The sequence below is a fragment of the Neoarius graeffei genome, chromosome 25, assembly GCF_027579695.1.
Source record: "Neoarius graeffei isolate fNeoGra1 chromosome 25, fNeoGra1.pri, whole genome shotgun sequence".
NCBI classification, from domain to species: Eukaryota; Metazoa; Chordata; class Actinopteri; order Siluriformes; family Ariidae; genus Neoarius; species Neoarius graeffei.
The window spans coordinates 13,940,847-13,967,290 of record NC_083593.1 but is presented as its reverse complement, the minus strand read 5'-3'; the positions used below and the strand labels follow the sequence as shown (position 1 = coordinate 13,967,290).

Genomic DNA, 26,444 nt, shown 5'->3' with positions numbered 1-26,444 from the left:
ATATGCCTCGTTATTATTTTTTCTGATGCCAATCTCATAGTGTCTTCTAATGAGACTAATTGGATTGAGTCCCTTGAGTCTCCCTCATCAGGAAAGTGTCATCCTATTTTAATTAGATTAGATTTTATTCATTTTCCTCCTTCTCCTCAACGAGCTGGCCTCCTCTTTCAGGCTCTTTGATCCAGCTGCCTTCAGTGGAAAGAGGCAAACTGAGCAAAGTGCGCTTGGGCACACTGTCGCTGCGCAAAGAGGGTGAGCGCCAGTGTTTCCTCTTCACGAAACACCTCCTGATCTGTACACGCACCTCCAGCGGCAAGCTGCATCTGCTCAAAGTGAGTTACACGTCCTCATACGTATGCAACCGGGTTATTGGAAGTTTTTTCCCTAAAGTTCTTTTTTTTCCCATAAGATATTTATATTTGTTTACACTTGAATATTTTCAAATGCTAAATAATATTAAATGTGGAAAAAGGTCTGGTATAGTTTATTTTGGTTTGATTTTTTTTTTAATCATAGAAACTTGCAATGTTAACAGGGGTGTGTAGACTTTTTACAGACACTGTATTTAGTTAGAATACTAAGGAATGTAAGCCTGGACAGGTTGAAGGGTCTGTCCTGGGAGTTTAAGGGTTTAAAAGCATTGTATGTGTTGCAGTATAATGACACAGCACTCACTGTTTTCTCAACTTATAGCAAGGAGGCACTCTGTCTCTGATAGAGTGCACCCTCATTGAAGAATTAGATGCCAATGATGAAGACTGTAAGTACTCAGCTTTAATCTAATATTAATTTAAGCATTGTTGAAGAGAACGCTTTAGCTATTTTATTTTGGGGGATTTTTTTTTAAATACATGTGCATTGTAGGGCGGCACGGTAGTGTAGTGGTTAGCGCTGTCGCCTCACAGCAAGAAGGTCTGGGTTCGAGCCCCGTGGCCGGCGAGGGCTTTTCTGTGTGAAGTTTGCATGTTCTCCCCGTGTCTGCGTGGGTTTCCTCCGGGTGCTCCGGTTTCCCCCACAGTCCAAAGACATGCAGGTTAGGTTAACTGGTGGCTCTAAATTGACCGTAGGTGTGAATGTGAGTGTGAATGGTTGTCTGTGTCTATGTGTCAGCCCTGTGATGACCTGGCGACTTGTCCAGGGTGTACCCCGCCTTTCGCCCGTAGTCAGCTGGGATAGGCTCCAGCTTGCCTGCGACCCTGTAGAACAGGATAAAGCGGCTAGAGATAATGAGATGAGATGTGCATTGTAGAAGGCTTATAATGAAGGCTGACAGTATAAGCGCAGATTTCAATAAAGATGTAAAACCTAAAAATAAAGCTAACTAAGGATTGCAGTGTCATGTGATTGTAGTGTGAAATGTATTGAGAGTTCGTTTTATAATATTCCTTTTCCAGCGTTACTGAGAGAAGTTCTAGTTTTCTTCATCACCTCGCTCATTGCAATCATTATATAGAGGATTGTATACAGTATGCAAAAAATATTTATATCACATTTCACTGTTATTTTAGAACAAGAAGCAGATACTTCCAAGTAAAAAGGAAAAAAAACATAAATCTGCTGTTGTAGGAGATAATCAGTGATGGGGTGGTGCGATGCATCCTGTTATAGTGGAAATTGATCTTGATCTTATTACAGCACACCCTGAAGTGTTTTTATTCCTTTTACATTACAGCAATTTGCAGATAATTTTTTTAGCTATTAATGAACGATATCATACATTTCAACAATGTATAGTTATGATTAATGTTGAAAACAAGCTCGTTCCTGATAACAGCTATAAACAGTAGTTCCCTCACTTCTTCCTCTTGAAATTAATCCATCCATCCATCCATCCATTATACATAACTGCTTATCCTGTGCAGGGTCGCAGGCAAGCTGGATCCTATCCCAGCTGACTATGGGCGAGAGGCGGGTACACCCTGGACAAGTCACCAGGTCATCGCAGGGTTGACACAGAAACAAACAACCATTCACACTCACATTCACACCTACGGTCAATTTAGAGCCACCAATTAGCCTAACCTGTATGTCTTTGGACTGTGGAGGAAACCGGAGCACCCGGAGGAAACCCACACAGACACAGGGAGAACATGCAAACTCCACATAGAAAGGCCCCCGTTGGCCGCTGGGCTCGAACCCAGAACCTTCTTGCTGTGAAGTGACAGTGCTAAACACTACATCACCGTACCGCCATAGAGAATTCAACAGTGCTAAAATAACATTCAAAATGACTTTGTAACAAAAGAGAGCATCATGTTTTGTGAAACTCCCATTTGGCACTCAAGTTCCATTGTAAGCCTTCTTGGGGAATACTGAATAGAAAAGTACGAAAAAAAAAGCTGTTAATAAATGCTTGAATTAACGAATTCTTTGCCCTTTTAGATACCGCTGCAGGTCACGGCTTTAGTCATTTAGAGTTTAAGCTGTTGGTCGAGCCAGCCGACGGGCCATCCTTCTCAGTAGTCCTGCTGGCACCATCTCGCCAGGAGAAAGCTGTCTGGACCAGTGACATCAGCCAGGTAGGCCTCCATGTGTGCTGCTTTGGTTAACTTTGAGATCAAAAAACGCATCACAAGGCAACTGTTGCCAAATAGAAACCACAAAAAAAGATCAGCTGTGAGCTACTGCTCACTTACGTATCCCCCCTGCTCTTGCTTATATCAGAATGCAAGCAATCGAAGGAATAGGACACTTATTATGAATGTTGACTTCAACAAATAATTAACCCTGAAACAAGTAAGTAAAGAGCAGTGTCTCTCCCCAGGGATTTCAAATAGCATCCTGGTAAACTGCCATTGTGAAATAGCATTTTGCTTCTTGAAATAGCATCAAAATCCACCCTGTATGTTGTTTCGTAAATACATTCAATCGGTAAAAAGAAGGCGATGTGCAACAGACGTATACACAGTATAGAACCCCAAGCTGAAGTTTGGTACCAAGTGGCTATGATTTGTGGTTGCTGAGAAAAAGGGTGTTTGACAGATGGAGATACGGACAGCGGTAGACCAGTATACCTCCCCCCTCCTTCGGAGCAGGGGTATAAAAAAAATCACCTTTAAATGAGTTGAAGTCTTGCTTTTTTTTCTAGATAATGCTTATCATTTGAAACCCTGTGGCGTGTACACAAATACAGAAAAAGGCTCATGTAAATCTTCTCAAAACTGAGCACCAAAGTCATAAGCAGGTGGATCTCTAGAGTGCTGGGTGTTTTTGAAGTGCAGGCGAGGTTAAAGCTCTGGGGAGCCCAAGCTGCTTGTTTTGTTGTGGGCTTGAGGATGTTTCCAGCTCCTCCCTTCAGCTGCAGTATTCCCACCGGGCCCACAACACTCTGGTTTTGCAGCTTTCTCAGCCATACTAATATACCACATATAGGACGTAGCAAAAAGAAAAGTATATATAGATGGAACTGTTGGCATGGCAAACCACTACTGTGGTGAACTGCCTTTATATTTTAACTCATTGCTCCTGGTTAGCTTCTTTTTCTCATCTCATCTCATTATCTCTAGCCGCTTTATCCTTCTACAGGGTCGCAGGCAAGCTGGAGCCTATCCCAGCTGACTACGGGCGAAAGGCGGGGTACACCCTGGACAAGTCGCCAGGTCATCACAGGGCCGACACATAGACACAGACAACCATTCACACTCACATTCACACCTACGGTCAATTTAGAGTCACCAGTTAACCTAACCTGCATGTCTTTGGGGGAAACCGGAGCACCCGGAGGAAACCCACGCGGACACGGGGAGAACATGCAAACTCCACACAGAAAGGCCCTCGCCGGCCCCGGGGCTCGAACCCAGGACCTTCTTGCTGTGAGGCGACAGCGCTAACCACTACACCACCGTGCCGCCTAGCTTCTTTTTTTTTTAATAAATAAATAACTTTGTAAATTCTTGAAAAATCTCAATCAAAAAAAGCCGTCAAAAGAATGCTGGTGTAGTGACCGCAAGTTTGAATTCTGTCACACATGACATTGTTTTCTGTCGTACTAATCTTGCATTACAGTGAACAGTTTTACAGTGTTCTGTTTTCGAACTTTATATTTAAGAATTACAGCATTGTTTCTTTTTTCAGTAAGGCTTTTTTTTAATTTTGGAATTTGGTAAGTAGGAAGTGAAAATGTTAAGTTAAATATAGTTTTTCTTCCTCTTTTTTGGGTTCTCACAGTGCATTGATAATATTCGCTGCAATGGCCTTATGACCAGCGTTTTTGAAGAGAACTCCAAGGTCACTGTGCCTCACATGCTCAAGTAAGAATTTTAAAAAATCCATTACAGTGCAATGACATTCTTTTCAGGAAATTATAACATGGTGAGTGAATGAAGGCTTAAGAGCAGGGGTCATCAAACTACGGCCCGTGGGCCGACTCCGGCCCGCCACCCCCCTTTGACTGGCCCCCCAGCCCCCCACCACTTGAACCGGCCCTATGAGTCAATCCCCAAAAGTGGTCATGGCCTATTTTTTTAAATTGCTTTTTGGCAAATAATAACATGTCTGCATCTTGTATTTTGTTGATTTTATCAATTAAAATTGATATTTAGTTATGAAATGAACTATTCATATTTTCCGAATTTTCGTCATATGCTCACGATCAAGCAGTGACAGGCAGTGCACGCGCAGAGAACTGTCAGTGTTCAGGGCAGCAAAATGGCTAGCGGTCAGCAAAAAGTTGACAGAGAGTGCAGAGTTTTTAAAGAACAGTGGACCACCGATTATTTTTTTCGTTCAATGTAAGGACCGTGCAGTTTGTCTTGTATGTAAAGAAAGTGTGTCGGTTTTCAAAGAATATAATCTGCGTCGTCACTACAAAACCCGCCACAAAGAGTATGGTAGTTTGCGAGGGCAAACAAGAGAAGACAGGATTCGGAGGATGAAATGCGAACTGGCTGCACAACAGAATGTATTCCTTCGCCAAACCCAGATCAACCAGGCTGTTGTCCAAGCTAGCTATAAGGTAGCTCACCTACTAGCTACCCATGGAAAGCCGTTTACTGATGGGGACTTTGTTAAAGTATGCATGCTTGCTGTGGCCGAGGAGGTGTGTCCCGACAAGAAGGATGCGCTCAACATGGTGAGTCTCTCCGCACCTACTATGACCAGGCGAACCGAAGATTTGGGGGACAACGTGTATGACCAGCTGAATAAGAAAGCGTCAGAATTCGAGTTTTTTACTTTGGCCATGGATGAGAGCAATGACGTGCAGGACACAGCACAACTGCTGTGATCTATTGATCTATTGCTCATATTATAATTTCACTGTTTTTTTTAAATGTATTTATTTTATAGGCCTATTTATTTGACCTTTATTAAGTGCTGCACACAATTATTATTAATAATATCAACAGGCCTACCTACAATTTATAATTTTCCACTCCCCTTTGCCAGTGTCAATCACCTCAACTAGGCAGATGTTTCTTACCTTGACAGCTTTTATGTTATTTTTATTAGAAAATAAATAAATGGAAAATCTGTGGTATTTCAAATTAAAACAAAGTGTGAAGACTCAATTACTACTTTTGCAAACCACGAGTAAAGATAAACAAATATGTGCCAGGAATCAAGTGTTGATATAGTAGTGTGGGTATAGGAGTGGGGATGGCTGTGCCAGGCTAGTAATCTCTACTACACAATGAGGCCTGCTGGTGGTCATATTTGTCTGGGTCATACAATTCTATGTTATATAGCTGACCCGACCCCGGCCCCCCCATCACAGTCAAGAACAACAATATGGGGGGCGTCGTGGCTCGGGTGGATGGGGCGCCATGCCATGGGTCCGGGGACCCTGGTTCGGTTCCGGCCCGAGGTCGTTTCCCGATCCCTCCCCCCCTCTCTCTCTCCCGCTCGTTTCCTGTCTCTGCGCTGTCCTATCCAATAATAAAGGTGAAAAAAGCCCCCCAAAAAAAAAAAAAAAGAACGACAATGTGGCCCCCAGAGAAAAAAGTTTGGTGACCCCTGCTTAAGAGTATCAGTCAAAGCTGCATAATTGTTAACTGATATTTCATTAAATATTAGTAATGTGTTTGCATGACATGAAAGGAATAAAACAAGACATGGCATACTGTTATAGGAAAATAATTAGCACTTTGTTTCCTATCATACTGATGTTTTCTATACAGTCGTGAAAAAAAATAAGTACTGTACATCCCATAGGAATTGTAGACTTCTCTCAACATATTTAAACAAGCAAACATTTCACCCTTTTGATAGTGCCTCCAGATAAAGGTGAACAAAATAAGGAAATTAGCTCCTTCAATAATTTATTCAACAGAAATGTCAATATTCATCTGTGGAGAAAGTAAGTACACCTTTGGCTTCAGAAGCTAGTATTGCCCCTTAAACAGAAATAAGTCAAGTCAAATTTATTTGTATAGCGCTTTTAACAATGTCGCAAAGCAGCTTACCAGAAAATTAAAGACTTTAAATATGAGCTAATTTTATCCCTAATTTATCCCCAGTGAGCAAGCCTGTGGCAACAATGGCAAGGAAAAACTCCCTCAGATGACAAGAAACCTTGAGAGGAACCAGACTCAAAAGGGAACCCATCCTCATTTGAGTGATAACAGATAGTGCGATTATAAATAACTCGCTTCTATAACTGTGTCCTATATAGTCACAAAGTACAACTGCGTAATCAGGAAATTCATTATAGTTTTAACATGAAGTCTGTTTTGTTGAAGTTATAAACTGTTCATTGATGGATATTTGCGTGCAAAACTGTTCATGACAACTGCAATCCTAAAGTTAGCAAGTCAACTGTAGTCCTCAGGCATAAATGTATTACTGTAAGTGTTCAGAGCTGTCTTCCAAGTGCAACTTTCTACTGCCCATATGGGGTCGTCCTCCACAGGAGTGATGAGATGAGACTCCAGTAAGATGTAGGGCATCAGGATGGATCAGGCGAGTCCGAGGAGCAGAAGAGGTCAGCATCTTACTGGTGTCTCAGGATCAACATGTAACTCAGAGAGGGAAGAGATGGGGGGCACAAGCTGTTAGGTATGCCCAATGTCACCTAGAGTAAGAACAAGATACATTTTGCATGGAGTACAAACAGGGACTCCAGCAGGACTAACTATGACGACACAAATAAAAGGTGAGAACCCAAAGGTAACAGACATGAGGGAGCTCTGGGACATAAAGCAGCCAGCCACAACACCGTCAACAAACCCAAGTGAATGGGGGGGGGGGACAGCATCCATACATCCCAGTTTACCAAAACACTATGCCTGAAGACCCTCTAGATTTACTCCTTTACTTCAAAAACTATTAACAAAAAGCTTGACTAAACATATGTTTTCAGCCTAGACTTAAATGCAGAGACTTTGTTAGAGTCCCAAACACTACTTGGAAGGCTGTTCCATAACTGTGGTGCTTTGTAAGAAAAGGTTTTGTCCCCTGATGTAGCCTTTACTATATGAAGTACCAGCAGATAGCCTGCACCTTTTGATCCAAGTAGGCGTGGTGGGTCATAAAGGACCAGAAGTTCGCTCAGGTACTGTGGTGCAAGACCATTCAGTGCTTTAAAGGTCAATAGTAGTATTTTATTATCAATATGAAATTTGATTGGGAGCCAATGCAATGTGAATAAGATGGGCTGATGTGGTCATATCTTCTAGTTCTAGTAAGGACTCTTGCTGCTGAATTTTGAACTAAGTGGAGCTTGTTTATGCACTTATTGGAACATCCAGACAGCAAGGCATTACAATAATCCAACCTAGAGGTAACAAAAGCATGAACTAGTTTTTCTGTCATGTCGTGACATTACATTTCTTATCTTAGCAATATTTCTGGGATGAAAGAAAGCTATCTGGGTAATGTTATCAATACAAGTTTCAAACGAAAGACTGGAGTGAATGATCACACCAAGGTCTTTTACTGCTGCATGTAAAGAAACAAAGGCCATCCAGAGTTACTGTGTAATCAAAAAACCTACATCTAGCTGCATGTGGTACAAGTACTTCTGTCTTGTCCGAGGTAAGTAGATGGAAGTTAATAAGTGTCCAGTATCTAAAGTCCTGTAAACATTCCTCAATTTTATTAAGGTGGTGTCTCATCTGGCTATGCAGAAGCGTACAACTGTGTGTCATCAGCATAACAGTAAAAACTAATACCATCCTTACGAATATCATCACCCAGAGGTAACGTGTATAAAGAAAAAAAAAGCAGTGGGCCTAAGACAGAACCTTGTGGAACACCAAACTTTACCACAGTATGTCTAGAAAAGTCACCATTTACATCAAACTGATAGTGATCAGTTAAATAAGACCTGAGCCAGAAGAGGGCTGTTCCTTTAACTCCAACATTTTCTAGTCTATCCAGGAGAATGGAATGATCAGTGGTGTCAAAGGCAGCACTAAGGTCAAGCAATAAAAGCAGGGAGACACAGCCCTGATCAGATGCCAACAGTAGGTCATTTACTACTTTAGCCAGTGCTGTCTCTGTGCTATGATGAGGTTTAACTCCTGACTGATGCATTTCATGGATGTTATTGCTATGTAGATCTGAGCATAACTGCTGTGCCACAGCTTTTTCTAGGATTTTAGAGATAAAGGGGAGGTTTGATATTGACCTATAATTGGACAGCTGACAGGGGTCAAGGTCAGGTTTTTTTAATCGGGGTTTGATAACGGCTGGTTGAAAGGATTTGGGTACATGGCCGATTCTAAGGGAAGAATTTATTATTTTTGGAAGCGGTTTATTTGCTTCTGGTATTCTCTGTTGAAGAGTCATGTAGGTAAGGGATCTTGTACAAAAGTTGAAGATTTTGATGTGGCGATTAAGGAAACTAGTTTGATTTCTCTAAGGGGAGTAAAATATTCTAATTGCTGATCTGATAGTTCTATTGTTAACTACAGGGTTACTTAAATTGTCTGGCTTTAAATTTGTAGTTTGAATTTTTTTTGGTCATATTTTCAATTTTGTCACTGAAATATTGTCCAATCTCTGATTGTAGCTGTATGCACTTTTGCGCCAACAGTTGCAAGACTTAATTTCATGACTGGATCTGAAGTTTTGGGGTTCTTGGAGACTTCTTTTAGCATCAAACGGTCTGCTCTTAGGCTAAATTTGCTGGGGCAGCCAGTCCTGGAAAAATTGGCAATTGTTTGAAATCTACACCAATTGTAGATGATTTTCTTTCTAGTGGAATAATTTAATTATAATAATTTGCAGATCTTTTTAAATCTCTTGCGAGATTCATAGGCATCCACAACCTTTTTTCTGAGGTCCTTAGAGAGCTCTTTAGATCTTGGCATGATGACACCAGACACTTCAGTTGCAAAGAAAACACCATACCCTAGATATCAGGTTTAAATAAGACGGGTTCCACCTGCACCTCCACCTGCAGGAGGTTCTAATCAATGGCACCTAATCTGGAACACCTGATTCTAATTTCATGGACTTGAAAGTGTGATAAATGTAAGGGTGTACTTACTTTTTCCAGGGTGTTCTTGCATTTTTGACTGAATTTTTTTTATTTAAATTATGAAAATGGCTACAAAATATCACTTTCATGTGTCCGTTTTTTGGAGTACATTACCTTTATCTGTAGGCATTGTATCAAAGAGAGTGAAATGTTTGTTTAAATATTTTCAGAAAAGTCTACAATTTCCATGGGATGTACTTATTTTTTTCATATGACTGTATAGCACATCCTGTTCATTCCTTTTATACCACAGCAATTTCACAACAATGATATTTTTTATTAATATACTAATGAATTTAAATTAACGATTGACACATCATGCTTTTTACTTATAGTTATATTTAATGTTTTGGAACGTCTGTGATAAAGCCTGGTGATATACACTGTACTTTTAATTGCACATAATATACAATTATCCTAGAAGTTGAGTGCATGATAATATAATCTAATAGCAGTATGTACACATAAAACAGGAAGGGTCTAAGTATCAATCCCTGAGGAACCCCATGAACAATATTATTCCCTTTTGATACATGGTCACCCAGGCAAATTCTTCCACAGGAATATGATGTAAATCACTGTTCCACATAGACCAAGTGACATTTCAAGAGAATTTTCTGTACATTCAGGAATATATTGTGCTCTATGCTGTTGAAATCTGCACATTGATTTTGACTACTGTGTATAGCTTTCTGTCATTATTAACCTTTTTGCATGGCTTAGCACTTTAACTTGATCTGCTGCATAAAGCAAAATTGTGAAACACAAAAATCAATATTCCCCTACAGGTCAGACACACGGTTGCACAATGATGATGTGGATATTTGCTTCAGCAAGACACTGAACTCATGCAAGGTGCCGCAGATCCGCTATGCCAGTGTTGACCGTCTGCTGGAACGGCTAACTGACCTGCGCTTCCTCTCCATTGACTTCCTCAACACGTTCCTGCACACATACCGCATCTTTACCACTGCAGCTGTGGTCATGGACAAGTTGAATGACATCTACAAGAGGCCTTTCACCTCCATCCCTGTCAGGTCAGGCCTCACAAATGGCGAGGTTTTTTGAGAACCTAAATATTAACAATATATTGTAATAGATATTTTAGGGGTTTCCCTGTGCTTTCACACACTTGATTCAACTTGTTAGGTAATTACCACACATTGCATAAGCAGAATCATGTGGTTGATGGTGCATGTTTTCACCAGGACTGGAAGTTTTCCAAGGATATCAGTGCTTGCCCTCCCACCTTGTTCTAATAATCCCGTCTGGGATTTTAATAGTGTTGAGACAGGACGTCATGCTGTGGACTCCTGTGCCACCCAGAGGACACTGGGAGAAATTAATGTTTCCTTTCCTTCGCCAACTTTTCTCCATCCATCATCTGTAGCCGCTTATCCTATTCTACAGGGTCGCAGGCAAGCTGGAGCCTATCCCAGCTGACTATGGGCGAGAGGCGGGGTAAACCCTGGACAAGTCGCCAGGTCATCGCAGGGCTGACACAGAGACAAACAACCATTCACACTCACATTCACACCTACGGTCAATTTAGAGCCACCAGTTAACCTAACCTACATGTCTTTGGACTGTAGGGGAAACCGGAGCACCCGGAGGAAACCCACGCAAACACGGGGAGAACATGCAAACGCAGAGCAGCATTAAATCCATTATTAAAATATGAAAAGAACATGACACAATCATGATTCTGCCTAGAGGAGGATGTTCATCAAAGGTCAGTGACTGGGTAATGAGGGCATTAGTGAGAGATGCAAGCAAGAGTCCAAGGGTAACTCTGAAAGAACTGGGGATATCCATACCTCAGATCAGAGAAGCTGTTCAAAGGATAACTATCGCCCAGAAACTCCACAAGGCTGAGTAGTGAGCCATATGAAATCTAATTTGAAGTTATGGTGGAGAGTCAGAAAACATTTGGAAAACATATTTGGCTTTGGCACAAAGTCCTACATTTGACAGAAATCCAACACTGCTCATCACCCTAAGAACACCATCCGTACAGTGAAGTATGGTGGTGGTAGCATCATGTTGACAGTTACCCTTGACTTTTCACTTGCTTCTCTGTTTAATGCTCTCTTTACCCAGTCACTGAGTTTTGGTGGACAGCCTCCTTTAGGCAGAGTCATTGTTGTTCTATAACATTTCCATTTTTAGAAGGATTCAATTGTACTCGGTGGGATGTTCAATCTTTGGGATATTTTTATAACCAAACTGCTTGAATTGTAATAGTAGTGTGTACAGTGAATTGAGCTGTAATCCAAACCGTATCGCTTCCTTCCTGCTCCATTATCACTACCATTTACAGGATTCAGTACCACTCATCTGACCGTTTGTCCATCTCCTCCGTCTGTCCAGACTACAGCCTGAAGATTGCAAAGCTTGCACTGGACCAGTCTAAGTAAATCTGTCATGCCTTTTCTTTCTCCATCTTCTCTTGTCTCTCATCCTATCCTCATCCTCTTATTTCACACTTCTGTATCTTCTTGTACATCATAGCTAATGACCTCAGTCTCTTAATTATATATTAGTTTTGCTGCTGTATACAGTGGTGTTTGAAAGTTTGTGAACCCTTTAGACTTTTCTATATTTCTGCATAAATATGACCTAAACCTAAATAAATGACCAAGTATAATATTTTTGTCTCATTTCTTTAACTGGGTTATTTTTATCTACTTTTAGGACTTGTGTGAAAATCTGATGATGTTTTAGGTTATATTTATGCAGAAATATAGAAAATTCTAAAGGGTTCACAAACTTTCAAGCACCACTGTATGTCTTGTATCATCACAGTAACCATAACGCCTGGTGTTAAACTTCTAGGGATTCAGTGGCCTTGTCACAGTCATTTTGAATGCTGTTTTTGAAGTAAATCCGCCATGCTTCTTGCTTCAGTGAAAACAGTATTGCTATGTATTTATTCATCTGTCTGCTTTTCTCCTTCCCTTTGTCTCTCTGCACCTCTTCTGGTCTCCTAGGTCTCTAGAGCTCTTTTTTGCCACTAACCAGGGCCCATGGGGCAGTGAGCTCCTGAACAACAAGTCCCCCCGACTATCACGCAAATTCTCTATACCTCCTCCACTCTCAATTCCTTCCCGGACATCATCACCCATGCATTACCGTAAACTGTCGCTCAGCTCACCTGTGAGTGGTGGCAAAGCTATAGCTCTGGATCTTTCGGCTTCATCCTTGGCGGTCAGTAGTCCCACATCTACCTACAACCCTATGGTCTCTTCTCCACCCCACAACTGTACCAAGGCTCCACTGGACCTGAGCAAGGGCCCCAGTTCACCAGAGCTAGGCCCCACCACACCAGAGGAAGGTGGGGAACTCCCACGTATTGATGCATTCTCTGGCAAGCTGAGGAGGAGCGTTAGGCGGAGTAAGTAATGTGGATATACGCTCATTAGTAGATACTTTTTTCACTGCCCATTCAAAAACAAGAATTGATCCAAAAAGGAACATACTGACTTTAGGGTTATTAGTTTTATAGTTTCATTTTTCACCAAATTTTACAGGAATAGTCATTGTAAAAGTGACTGCATCACCACACTATCAGCATAGAAGTAGTACTTGGATTAACTTTGTCCTTATCTTCTTATTTAATTGGCCATTTGGTTATCCAACCTGCACTAAAGATTAATGTCTGGGTCGCCTCATTAGCCCCATAACCTCCATTTTCAAATAATACTAACCACAATAAAAATCCATAATCAAAATCTTCTGAAATCTTCTGTTTAACAATTGCATGCATGGTAGAATTACAACCCCAAATCAAAAAAAGTTGGGATGGTGTGTTGAAATTGAAATGAAACCTGAAAACATCGATATGTAAATAATCTTTGACCTGTATTGCACTCAAAACAATACAACAGCACATTATATGATGTTTTACCTCATGAATTTGATTATTTTGAAAAAAACAAATACTTATTTCAATTTTGATTCTTGTAACACGTCAAAAAAGTTGGGATAGTAAAGCATACACCACTTTGTAATGTTGCCATTCCTTCTCACAACACTTAAAAGATGTTTAGGGACTGAAGACACTAAGGCGCCCTCTTCCGCAGCCATGCCTTTGTAATGTGTGTAGAATGTGGTTTTGCATTGTCTTGTTGAAATATCCCTCGAAAAGATGTCGTATTGAAGGCAGCATATGTTGCTCCAAAATCTTGATGTACTTTTCTGCATTAATGCTGCCATCATGGAAGTGTAAGTTACCTTTGCTAAGGCCACTGACACAACCCCATACCATGACAGACCCTGGCTTTTGGGCTTGTTGCTGGTAATAGTCTGGATGGTCATTTTTCTCTTTGGTCCAGATCACACAGTGTCCATTTCATCCAAAAATGACCTGGAATATTTATTTATTTATTTATTTATTTTATTTTAGCACAGTTAAAATTACATAAAAAATAAAGATAACAAAATAATATAAAGTGCAGGGAGAGGCAAAAAACCCGAATGGGCTTATTTAAAAGCCTCCACCTATCGTTAAAGGACCCATGGCATGGTGGTTTGTTGATGCTTTAAACGGGCTCGTGGAGGTTTCCGGATGTTATATCCGCAGCCTTTCTCGAAATGAACCCTCGGTACGTAGATATAGCCTCCTGGGAGAAAGCCCCATTTCAGCGCTTTTCCCAGTGCGTCGTTTTGCTAATGAGAAGCAGGAGGCGGGGAAGGGTAGACGGTGGGGGCGTGCCAGGGGGGGAGGGGGAGGGGCTGCCGTCTGCCTCCCAAGCCGGCCGAGAGCACTCCTCGTCGGGCACGGCCAGGCGGGCGAATGCCCTGGTCCGTCCGCCCTGTCTAAAAAAATGGTACAACTCGAGCCCATGGTAAAACTGGGACTTTGTCATTTTTTCCCGCCTGAGGCCCATGGTAAAACTGCACTTCCAGGAGGGGCTGCCGTCTGCCTCCCAAGCCGGCCGAGAGCTCTCCTCGTCGGGCACGGCCAGGAGGGCGAATGCCCTGGTCTGTCCGCCCTGTCTAAAAAAAATGGTACAACTCGAGCCCATGTACCTGGCTAACTGCAGGAAGCGGTTAGCTGCACAGCTAATGTAGCCATTGCTAGGCTAACGCACCGATTTTAAAACACGGCAAAACGACCAGTTATACACTTACTTGTTCGGTGTTTGTTGCTGATGCGGCAGGGATGCTTGGCACAGACCCAGGCTTCAGTGACAGTTGATGTGCAAAACCTGCCCTACTGTCCCAAGTTGTGGAAACATTCATCAGGAAAATGCTTCTGACAAACATACACCGTCTTAGGTAGACTCGACGGCGTATTATTGAAGTAAATAAAATTAAGCCACTGCGTCTTCAGGGGCTCTCCCGTCGGCAGTAAAAACAGACTCCTTTCTGTGTTGTCACATCCATGTACAGCGCAATTTCCATGTTGTGTCTTCTATGGGCTCCTCACTACAAAATGTAGTCATGTGTTCTGCGCATGCGCAGTAGGCTTCGCGCATGTGCAGTAGGCTTGGTAGGACAAACAGCAACTTTTGAGTTGGGCGGGCAATCCATACAGTGGGTGGGAATCCAGAGGGGGGGCGTGGGGATCATCTCCCTTGCTGACGTAGGCAAGGGAAGAGTTTATCAACGCGCCGTTTTGACGCGCCATTCTCAAATGTTGGGCATAGTTTGGTTTACACATTATGAAATTTCTAGCCACTGGGGTGACTTAAGAAGGTCAGAGGAACTCATTTTAACGTTAAAAAACCTCAGAAATTGAAAATTTCATGCCATGGGACCTTTAAAATTTCATAATTATAAAGAATAAAAAATTAACATACAAAGAAATATTATAACTACATAAAATAATAATGAACTAATAGTAAAAAAAACGTAAAAATCAACAAGAAGTTATAATGACAGTAACAAAAATAGTAATAAAAAAATATGAACAATGATGTAAAACTTTATTATCATGCATGAATTAGAATTTCAAAACAGCAGTTAAATGGGCTTTTAAACATCTTTTGAAACATTTTATAGAGAAGCAGTTCTTTGCCAAATGGGAAAAACTATTCCATAATTTGGAACCCCTAAATTTGATAGTAAATACTGAGTTGTCTGACCACAATACACGTTACCACTGAGTGATGGTCCATCCCAAATGCCTCTGGGCCCAGAAAAATCAATGGCGCTTCTGGACACAGTTAACATAACACTTCCTTTTTGCGCAGTAAAGTTTTAACCTGCATTTGTGGATGTAACTCTGTATTGTAATGCTTGACAAAGGTTTGCCAAAGTAATCCTGAGTCCATGTGGTTATATCAGCTATAGATGAATGATGGTTCTGGATGCAGTGCCGTCTGAGGGATCAGAGATCATGGGTGTTCAGCTTAGGCTTGTGCCCTTGGCCTTTACACACCGAAATTCCTCCAGATTCCTTGAATTGTTTAATGATATTTTGCACTGTAGAGGGTGAAATATCTAAATCCCTTCCTATCTTTCTTTGAGGAACATTCTTTTTAAACATTTTAATAATCTTCTTACCCATTTGTTGACAAATTGGAGATCCTCATCCCATTTTTGCTCCTCAAAGATGAGGCCTTTCTTGGTCACTGATTTTCGTACCAAATCATTCTTTATTTGCATTTTCCATACCGTTCCAACTTTTTCTGATTTGGGGTTGTACATCTGTATATACAGACTATACCTGAAAGACAACCATCTGGTGCTTTTAACATCATCACTCTCTTAGCATAATCATTTCAAAGCAAAGTTGCACATAGTGTATGCCTGAGACTGTTAATACTTCCAATACTGTTTGCATGTAATCGCTGAAAAAAAAAAGTGCAAATAACAAAGTGGATTTAAGAGCAGCACAGTGGTGTAGTGGTTAGCAGTGTTGCCTCACAGCAAGAAGGTTCTGGGTTCAAGTCCAGTGGCCGACTGGGGCCTTTCTGTGTGGAGTTTGCATGTTCTCCCTGTGTTTGCGTGGGTTTCTTTCAGGTGCTACGGTTTCCCCCAAAGACATGCAGGTTAGGCTAATTGGTGGCTGTAAATTGACCGTAGGTGTGAATGTGAGTATGAATGATTGTTTGTCTCTGTGTGTCAGCCCTGCGATGACCTGGCGACTTGTCCAGGGTGTACCCCGCCTCTCACCCATAGTCAGCTGGGATAGGCTCCAGTTTGCCTGCGACCCTGCACAGGATAAGCGGTTATGGATAATGGATGGATGGAAAGTGGAGTTATATGGCAGCAATGAACACGGCAATATTCAGAGAGAGAGTATAAAAGACTTCTTACGAAAGGGCTTTTCTGCTGTCTAACATGGTGTAAGGACTGAGGTTCCTCTTTGTTCATTATCTCATCTCATTATCTCTAGCTGCTTTTATCCTGATCTACAGGGTCGCAGGCAAGCTGGAGCCTATCCCAGCTGACTACGGGCGAAAGGCGGGGTACACCCTGGACAAGTCGCCAGGTCATCACAGGGCTGACACATAGACACAGACAACCATTCACACTCACGTTCACACCTACAGTCAATTTAGAGTCACCAGTTAACCTAACCTGCATGTCTTTGGACTGTGGGGGAAACCGGAACACCCGGAGGAAACCCACGCGGACACGGGGAGAACATGCAAACTCCACACAGAAAGGCCCTCGCCGGCCACGGGGCTTGAACCCGGACCTTCTTGCTGTGAGGCGACAGCGCTAACCACTACACCACCGTGCCACCCACCCTTATAAATTAAAATTTGGAAGTATTTGCTATCTAGTACTCTCTAGGGCGTAATTTTGGGTAGGGACGCTAGGGACATGTCCCTACCAATATTCAGCCGCTACTGTGTAATCACGATCAATAAAACCGATGTCCTAACCTGAGCAATAATTATATGGCACACAAAGGGTTAAATGTATGACACTGCTAATAATCCCCCCTCTAACGTAGATATCATTCTCTGATTAGCTACCTGTTTCTCGCTAACTTACATGGTTGGCTATCCCAGCTGTCACTCCATCTGCTGTAAAAGCAGCACACTTCCCACAGCAGCCGTGACTACCTGCCCATCAACCCCCCGTATCTCACACGTACACACCTGACCTACCCCACGCACCCCCCACTCTCTGTCAGCCTACAAATTGAGCTGGACTTCGATGTCCATGCATGCTTGCCCTACGACTCGCATGCTGACTTGAGTATCATGGATGACGGCCCCCCTCCCAAGAAACGAGACATTCGTTCATTCTTCTTCAAAGTCAAGAATGTAAGTGCAGGGTTTCCGTCGAGCTTTAAAAACTCAACAAAATCCTTTTGATGTATGGAAACCCTTCATAAAAGTGTTGCTGCGGCTCTTTAGGCAGGTTTAGCAACGTGACAGGAAGCACCAGAGCTAGGCTACTGCATAGCTGCAGAGAAAAGGAATGCTGGAGCAATGTAACTTGGTGTTAGATAATATCCTCGATGAATGAATGTTAAATTTATAGACCTAATGGTTTTACAGAATGTAAGTAGTCAGATGTAGGCTACTGCATGGCCATGCAGATGTGCGACTTGCATTTCAGAATCAACAGCGTGACAGCTGCTGAGTCTGCTGCTGAGTCTGCTGCATTCACCGTTTTACAGAGACCTCTTTCTACTACTACTAGGCTAGGCTAGATACAACAAATCCATGGTCCTTTACTGCCACCTACAGACGAATATTGGTAACTGCAGCATGAACATAAAAGAAGTCACAAGCACATCTGCAGTGAAAATCATAACACGCGTTACGAACACAGAAACAGGCAACAAAAAGACATAATATGGAAAATGGAGGGGCAACAAAAAGACAAAAAAATGGGGGGTATACTACAAATGCAATACTAATGTAAGCATAATCATGCTATAATAGGCAATCACTAAATTATATATCCAAATATCATTTTAACTAAATTTGAGCTTAATTACAGAATAGAAAATGCCACCAGTAGCACCTATTTATGAGTGTCTCAATAAGGCAGTCAGTGAATTTTGAGACACCCCCCTCCAATGTCAAACAATACAGATATTGAATTAAAAAAAAACAATATTTAATGCTAAAAATGCTTAAAGTTTTTAATTCTTATTTTCATGTATTTCTGTGGAAGAGACAGAACGATTGCTTAAACACAAATTAGGAATTGTGTGGTGTAAAAGTAATAAATCACCAGATTCTAGCAACATTGACATGACATGAAATTATGATTGCTAATGGAAAAAAACCCCACCTTTCGGAAGCTCTGCCTTGGATCACTTTTGTGTCCCCACCAATGTCAAAATCAAAGTTACTCCCTTGAGTACTCTTATGAACCATTTCATAAAAAATGTACATTTTGGTGAAATGTTTCAGCAATCTAGCCTGCCTATGTTCAATGTGTCATACTTAGTTAGGCTTTAATAACACAGAAAAGCGATTTAAATACATAAGGTTATTTTGTGTCCTGACAGATTTCTTAGAGTCTTTGTCATTTGACAAGTTCATCCCAGAAACACCTACCTCTGTTGAGTCAGGAGACTTATCTCTGTGCAGCTTGCCCTCTACCCCACGACACCCCCGTTACAGACAGCCAGGAGGTAAAAGGCTTAGCATTTCTCCATAATATTTTATATCTGAGATGCTTTAATAGTGAAGTTTTCAGTGCATGTACACACACAATTATTCAGTTTGACACCAGTGATAAATTCAGCGGCAGCACCAAGCCATGCACAGCATGATTATTTGTTTTTTGCTGTTTAATGACAACCTCCATCCCCTGCTGGGATCTGACAGGTCAGTCCGTGGAGAATTTGCGCTATACAGTGTCTCCTGCCTCCGCCTTTGCCATCGCCACGGCAGCAGCTGGACATAGTGGCCCTCAAGGTCAGACAGTACTTATGAGCTATGACAGCTCCATTACAAATCTCTCACTGGGCCATGTCCAACATGACAAGGTCCCAAAGGGCAGCTGGTGTTGGTCTAAAAACCTTTTTTTTATATATATTCTTTATATTTACCTAAGAAACTATTCTGATACTTTAAAGAAAATACTGCAAATTATCTGTCCAGGATTTCACTAATCCAGGTCATTTTGAATGCCTTGTAGTGATCAGGTAATGCGAGGAAATTCTGAAAATGCTTCCTAGAGCATCTCAGATTCATGGTGAAATTAAGCTATATGGCTAAAAGTATGTGGACATCAGACCATCACATTCCCCAAACTGTTGCCACAAAGATGGAAGCACAATATTGTATAGGATGTTTTTATATGCTGTAGCATTACAATTTCCTTTCACTGGAAATAAGGGGCCCAAACCTTTTCCAGCATGACAGTATCCTTTTGCACCTAACAAGTTTCATGAAGACATGGTTTGCCAAGGTTAATGTAGAAGAACTCAAGTAGTCTGCACAGAGCCCTGACCTCAACCCCACTGAACATCTTTGGGATGAACTGGAATGCAGTCTGCATCCACAGGCCTCGCTGATTTCACTAATGCTGTTGTGCCTGAATGGGAAAAGCCCAACAGCTACACTCCAAAATTTAATGGAAAGCCATCCCAGAAGAGTTAAGGGGGAATAATCTGGAATTGGATGTTCAAAAAGCATGAGTGGGTGGTCAGGTTTCCACAGACATTTGGCCAAATAATGTATCTTTAACGTAATAGTCATTATGTTCAGTCATAGCCTAATACTGGAAAAAAAAATTGCTACTCACTCTCACTAGGTTTCACCAGCCCAGAGAAGTCATATGACAAGGAGTTTCTCATCCGCCGGGCTGCCACAAACAGGGTGCTCAATGTCCTGCGGCACTGGGTTTCCAAGCACTCACAGGTCAGCTCCGTATTTGCCTCTATTGCTTATACGTTTTGTAGAAGAAGACAAGTTTGAAGTTACACCATGATGAAACCACTAAATACAGTGTCTTGCAAAAGTATTCATCCCCCTTGGTGTTTGTCCTGTTTTGTCGCATTACAAGCTGGGATTAAAATGGATTTTTGGGGGGTTAGCACCATTTGATTTACACAACATGCCTCCCACTTTAAAGGTGCAAATTGTTGTTTTATTGTGACACAAACAATAATTAAGATGAAAAAAAAACAGAAATCTGGGGTGTACATAGGTATTCACCCCCCAAAGTCAATACTTTGTACTGTAGAGCCACCTTTTGCTGCAATTACAGCTGTATGTCTCTATTAGCTTAGCACATCTAGCCACTGGGATTTTTGCCCATTCCTGAAGGCAAAACTGCTTCAACTCCTTCAAGTTAGATGGGTTGCGTTGGTGTACAGCAATCTTCAAGTTATGCCACAGATTCTCAGTTGGATTGAGGTCTAATCATTCATGAAGTTGTGAATGAATTATGACTGGGACATACATAGATCTTGTCTCTCAGGCACTTGTGATGCATCTGGCGGGGGGTGTCACGATGTGTGAGATCAAGGTCTCGGAATCAGGAATAAGGGGTCTGTTGGTATTCTTGGTCAGTAAAGCAATAAAACTGGAGTTGGTTTAAAAACAGCCCTAGAAGCTTGACACAGGTTAAATAGATTTGATCAAATCTGACATACTCAAAGATTTTTTAATTACTCAGGACAATAAATGAGTGCTTAACCCCTCTATCCAGTCACATCATTCCTCTAAAACAGATTTTATTGCCAGCAACAGTTTCTTGAGACTATGGTAGTCAATGCAAGGTCACAAACCTCTGTTAATTTTTCCCCCTTTTTTTTCTTACACCCCTATGTGTTGCCTTATGTGGAAGTATGGAACCAAATGCATTGTAACTGAAGATCATGTACACCTTTTTCTTTTAGTAATTTCTTTCTTAAAAGAGAGAGGGAAAGATTCCTCCTGTAACCCTTATGGATATGGGGAATTGTTCTTCATGTTTGTCTTCGGTTTGTTAATAGATCAGAGATTCTCAAACTGTGGTACGCTTACCACTCCATTCTAGTGGTACGCCAAAGAATCACTTAATTAAATATAAATTTAAAAAAAAGTGAAATACTATCCATAATATCTGAATGGATGAAAATATCTTATCAACCGATGACAAGAAAATGAAAGGAAATACAAATTAAGTTAATAATTTTAAAAAGTTTGCAAGTGCTTCTGGGTAGCCATACGTCGCGTACGTACGCATTCCCGCCGGTTCCGCTGACAGACGGTTATCCGCCATTGGTAGACTAGGCTGTGATGGGAAAAGGTGGAGGTGGCTTTGCTAATTATGACGAGTACGACAAAATTACTGTCGTGGCTTAAATCCGCGAATGGGAGCGTGGATCAGGAGAGAGGGAGAACTGAAGAGGACGTGTGTGAGCCGAGCACAGACGCTAACGACAGTGGCAAAACCAGCCCCAGAACTGCTAGCAAACGGCAGAAACCAGTAAGGAGGAAGTATGACGAAAAATACATAAAACTGGGATTCATTTGGAGCGGGACAGAGGAGCTGCCCAGGCCGCAGTGTGTTGTATGCGGGGACGTTCTGAGCAATGAGTCCATGAAACCATCGCATCACAAACGGCATCTTACAACCAAACACACAGCACTAAAGGACAAACCAATGGATTTTTTTTTACGAAAACGTGATGAACTGAAGCAGTCCAAGTCCACCATTCTGTCCTATGGTACACCCGTAGCCAAAGCACAGGAAGCTTCATATCGTGCCAGCCTCCTGATCGCCAGAGCCGGTAAACCGCACACAATCAGGGAACTGCTGTGTTTGCCATTAGCCAAAGAGATGACACGTATCATGTGTGGAGAGAAACCTGCCAGAGAGTTAAACTTGGTGCCGCTTTCAAATGACACCGTGTCAAGGAGAATAAACGACATGGCTGACGATGTTAAAAAGACACTGAGTGCATTAAGAACAGTAGATATTTTACCATACAGCTTGATGAGACTACAGATGTTGCAGATTTGGCCAATTTATTGGTTTATGTGAGATATGAATATTTAAGTACAGTACAGTTATTTAACTTTTAAGTACATTTTCATTTAATCTTTAAGAACTGTCTTTTAATATTTATTTTAGTACAATGTTTATTTCACTTTTATGTGCAATTAATTTTATTTGATTCATTATTTAAGTACAGTGTTTTATTTTCCTATATTTAAACACAGTGTTACTGTTCAAAGTACTGTGTGTAATGTTACAGTGGCCAACAATATTAAATATACTTGTTAAATAAAACCTCCGCCTTGTTTTTAATGAATACTTAGGCCAACTACGCTACTGTATTTTAATGTTGGTCATTATGGTGGTACTTGGAGAGCCAAGTATTTTCTGAGGTGGTACTTGGTGAAAAAAGTTTGAGAACCACTGTAATAGATCATTTCACTTTAAATTCATGCTTTGAAATGTTATCTCTGAAAAGCCAAAAAACACCACTTTTTATCCCCCGCTGGCCAAAAGGCCTGAAAGGGGATTACGTCGTGGCGAAGTCCGTCTGTCTGTCCGTCCGTCCGTCCCAGAAAGGGTTCTCACCTTCTGAAATCAACTCTCATAATTTTTGGAGGAATTTCACAAAACTTGGCAAAAGGCTTTGTTATAGGACAGTAATACGCATATTGCAATTTCGTTTGCAATATATTGTAGCGGGGGATATTGTGCTCTCAGAGCACTATTGTTTAAAAAGCGAATTTTTAAAAATTTGCTCAGCTCCGACTATTCAGAAGCAAAAACAAGACCAAAAGGTGGCTGAAAACAATGTGCACAGACTGTACAGTCCAGGTAATGAGCCATAAGTGTGCAGGGAATGAAGGCCAGAGTGAACAGGAAGTCCACTGCATATCTGAAGAGAGTGAGGTTGGTGTGTGCGTGTGTGTGTGTGTGTATATATATATATATATATATATATATATATATATATACACACACACACACACACCCGATTCCAAAAAAGTTGGGACAAAGTACAAATTGTAAATAAAAATGGAATGCAATAATTTACAAATCTCAAAAACTGATATTGTATTCACAATAGAACATAGACAACATATCAAATGTCGAAAGTGAAACATTTTGAAATTTCATGCCAAATATTGGCTCATTTGAAATTTCATGACAGCAACACATCTCAAAAAAGTTGGGACAGGGGCAATAAGAGGCTGGAAAAGTTAAAGGTACAAAAAAGGAACAGCTGGAGGACCAAATTGCAACTCATTAGGTCAATTGGCAATAGGTCATTAACATGACTGGGTATAAAAAGAGCATCTTGGAATGGCAGCGGCTCTCAGAAGTAAAGATGGGAAGAGGATCACCAATCCCCCTAATTCTGCGCCGACTAATAGTTGAGCAATATCAGAAAGGAGTTCGACAGTGTAAAATTGCAGAGAGTTTGAACATATCATCATCTACAGTGCATAATATCATCAAAAGATTCAGAGAATCTGGAAAAATCTCTGTGCGTAAGGGTCAAGGCCGGAAAACCATACTGGGTGCCCGTGATCTTCGGGCCCTTAGACGGCACTGCATCACATACAGGCATGCTTCTGTATTGTAAATCACAAAATGGGCTCAGGAATATTTCCAGAGAACATTATCTGTGAACACAATTCACCGTGCCATCCGCCGTTGCCCGCTAAAACTCTATGGTTCAAAGAAGAAGCCGTATCTAAACACGATCCAGAAGCGCAGACGTCTTCTCTGGGCCAAGGCTCATTTAAAATGGACTGTGGCAAAGTGGAAAACTGTTCTGTGGTCAGACGAATCAAAATTTGAAGTTCTTTATGGAAATCAGGGATGCCGTGTCATTCGGACTAAAGAGGAGAAGGACGACCCAAGTTGTTATCAGCGCTCAGTTCAGAAGCCTGCATCTCTGATGGTATGGGGTTGCATTAGTGCGTGTGGCATGGGCAGCTTACACATCTGGAAAGACACCATCAATGCTAAAAGGTATATCCAGGTTCTAGAGCAACATATGCTCCCATCCAGACGACGTCTCTTTCAGGGAAGACCTTGCATTTTCCAACATGACAATGCCAAACCACATACTGCATCAATTACAGCATCATGGCTGTGAAGAAGAAGGGTCCGGGTACTGAAGTGGCCAGCCTGCAGTCCAAATCTTTCACCCATAGAAAACATTTGGTGCATCATAAAATGGAAGATACGACAAAAAAGACCTAAGACAGTTGAGCAACTAGAATCCTACATTAGACAAGAATGGGTTAACATTCCTATCCCTAAACTTGAGCAACTTGTCTCCTCAGTCCCCAGACGTTTACAGACTGTTGTAAAGAGAAAAGGGGATGTCTCACAGTGGTAAACATGGCCTTGTCCCAACTTTTTTGAGGTGTGTTGTTGTCATGAAATTTAAAATCACCTAATTTTTCTCTTTAAATGATACATTTTCTCAGTTTAAACATTTGTCATCTATGTTCTATTCTGAATAAAATATGGAATTTTGAAACTTCTACATCATTGCATTCCATTTTTATTTACAATTTGTACTTTGTCCCAACTTTTTTTGGAATCGGGGTTGTATGGCAGCACGGTGATGTAGTGTTTAGCACTGTCACCTCACAGCAAGAAGGTTCTGGGGTCAAGCCCAGTGGCCAATGGGGGCCTTTCTGTGCGGAGTTTGCATGTTCTCCCCATGTCTCCGTGGGTTTCCTCCAGGTGCTCCGGTTTCCCCCACAGTCCAAAGACATGCAGGTTAGGCTAATTGGTGTCTCTATATTGACCGTAGGTGTGAATGTGAGTGTGAATGGTTGTTTGTCTCTATGTATCAGCCCTGCGATGACCTGGCGACTTGTCCAGGGTGTACCCCGCCTCTCACCCATAGTCAGCTGGGATAGGCTCCAGCTTGCCCACGACCCTGCACAGGATAAGCGGTTACGGATAATGGATATATAGGTCATAGACTTTTGCCTGTCATTCAAACAATATACCTTTCAAGATTCCTGCAAATCTGTTCAAGCAGTTTGAGTTGTCTGTTTCACGTTGTATGCTGTTCTAAACATATATACTATTATTACTATTATTATGGTGACGTTACTCCCTGGATTCTTCTGTCTCATTCCTCCGTTAGAGCTGCTCTGTTCATCACCCTTATTCTACACATGGTAATGATTGCAGTGAAATGTCAACAGGCCCCCTACAGCTCTGCACTGCTACCTCTGCTCTCTATATGTGTCAGAGCCAAGAAAGGACACGACACTTTTTGTTTTTATCAAAACATCCAGCTTGGTGTTGCCATAAAGGATGGGGTTTTTCACTATTAGACAAAAAATATTTTGGCCATGATGTAATGCGTGTACTGTGATAGACTGGCATCCCATCCAGGGTGTATTCCTGCCTTATGCTCAATGTTTCTGGGATAGGCTCCACCGCAACCCTGAAAAGATTAAAGAGCTTACTGAAGATGAATGAATGAATGAATGAATGTGTGTGTGTGTGCGCTACACAGGACTTTGAGATGAACAGTGAACTGAAGGTGGGAGTGATCATTCTGCTCGAGGAAGTACTGAGGGATCCTGACCTGCTACCTCAGGAAAGAAAAGCCACAACAAACATACTAAGGTTGTGCCAGAAGTTACATCACGGACATTACCTTTATATAGGCCATATCAACATGTATTTATTTTGTAGCCTCCATGTCATGTTTCCTGTTATTTGATATTGTAAAATTCAAAACAAATCTAAATTCTTAAAATTACTAGGTTTGACCTTGGGGCATTAACGCCTCACGAGACCTTATTCTGTATCTACAGATTGACGCAAATTGACGCCACTCAGAAATCTTTCCTTTTTAAAGCTTTTCTTAAGATTGCAGTTCTTTTGTAATGTGTCTGAGAATGAAGCTTGTGTGCTTTTTTTGCTCCTTTGGGCCTTGTGTGTTGCTGGGTTTCAGGGCTTCACGGCTCCCTGCCTTCATATGTCATCACCACTGTCACATTAGACTAATAAACTAAGACACTAATAAAATAAGACATAACTCGCTTTATGTTCAACTGATACTTAATATGTTAGTGTTTTATTTATATAATTTGTGTGTGTCTTGAGCGAGCAATTTAATGCTGTTGATAACTATTAAAGCTATAATAATAGTAAATCATTA

General features: G+C 41.4%; 1 protein-coding gene across 1 annotated transcript in view; it reads left to right on the top strand.

Annotated features, from left to right (window-relative positions):
- Window positions 1-26,444, top strand: part of rasgrf2a (Ras protein-specific guanine nucleotide-releasing factor 2a) — a 71,310-nt gene that overhangs the window by 25,046 nt on the left and 19,820 nt on the right. Inside the window, exons 10-19 of the mRNA XM_060909263.1 lie at window positions 172-332; window positions 694-760; window positions 2,383-2,519; window positions 4,168-4,250; window positions 10,210-10,458; window positions 12,412-12,815; window positions 18,852-18,977; window positions 19,174-19,263; window positions 20,105-20,211; window positions 25,794-25,906. Coding sequence (XP_060765246.1) covers window positions 172-332; window positions 694-760; window positions 2,383-2,519; window positions 4,168-4,250; window positions 10,210-10,458; window positions 12,412-12,815; window positions 18,852-18,977; window positions 19,174-19,263; window positions 20,105-20,211; window positions 25,794-25,906 — 1,537 coding nt within the window. The remainder of the gene's footprint in view (window positions 1-171; window positions 333-693; window positions 761-2,382; window positions 2,520-4,167; window positions 4,251-10,209; window positions 10,459-12,411; window positions 12,816-18,851; window positions 18,978-19,173; window positions 19,264-20,104; window positions 20,212-25,793; window positions 25,907-26,444) is intronic.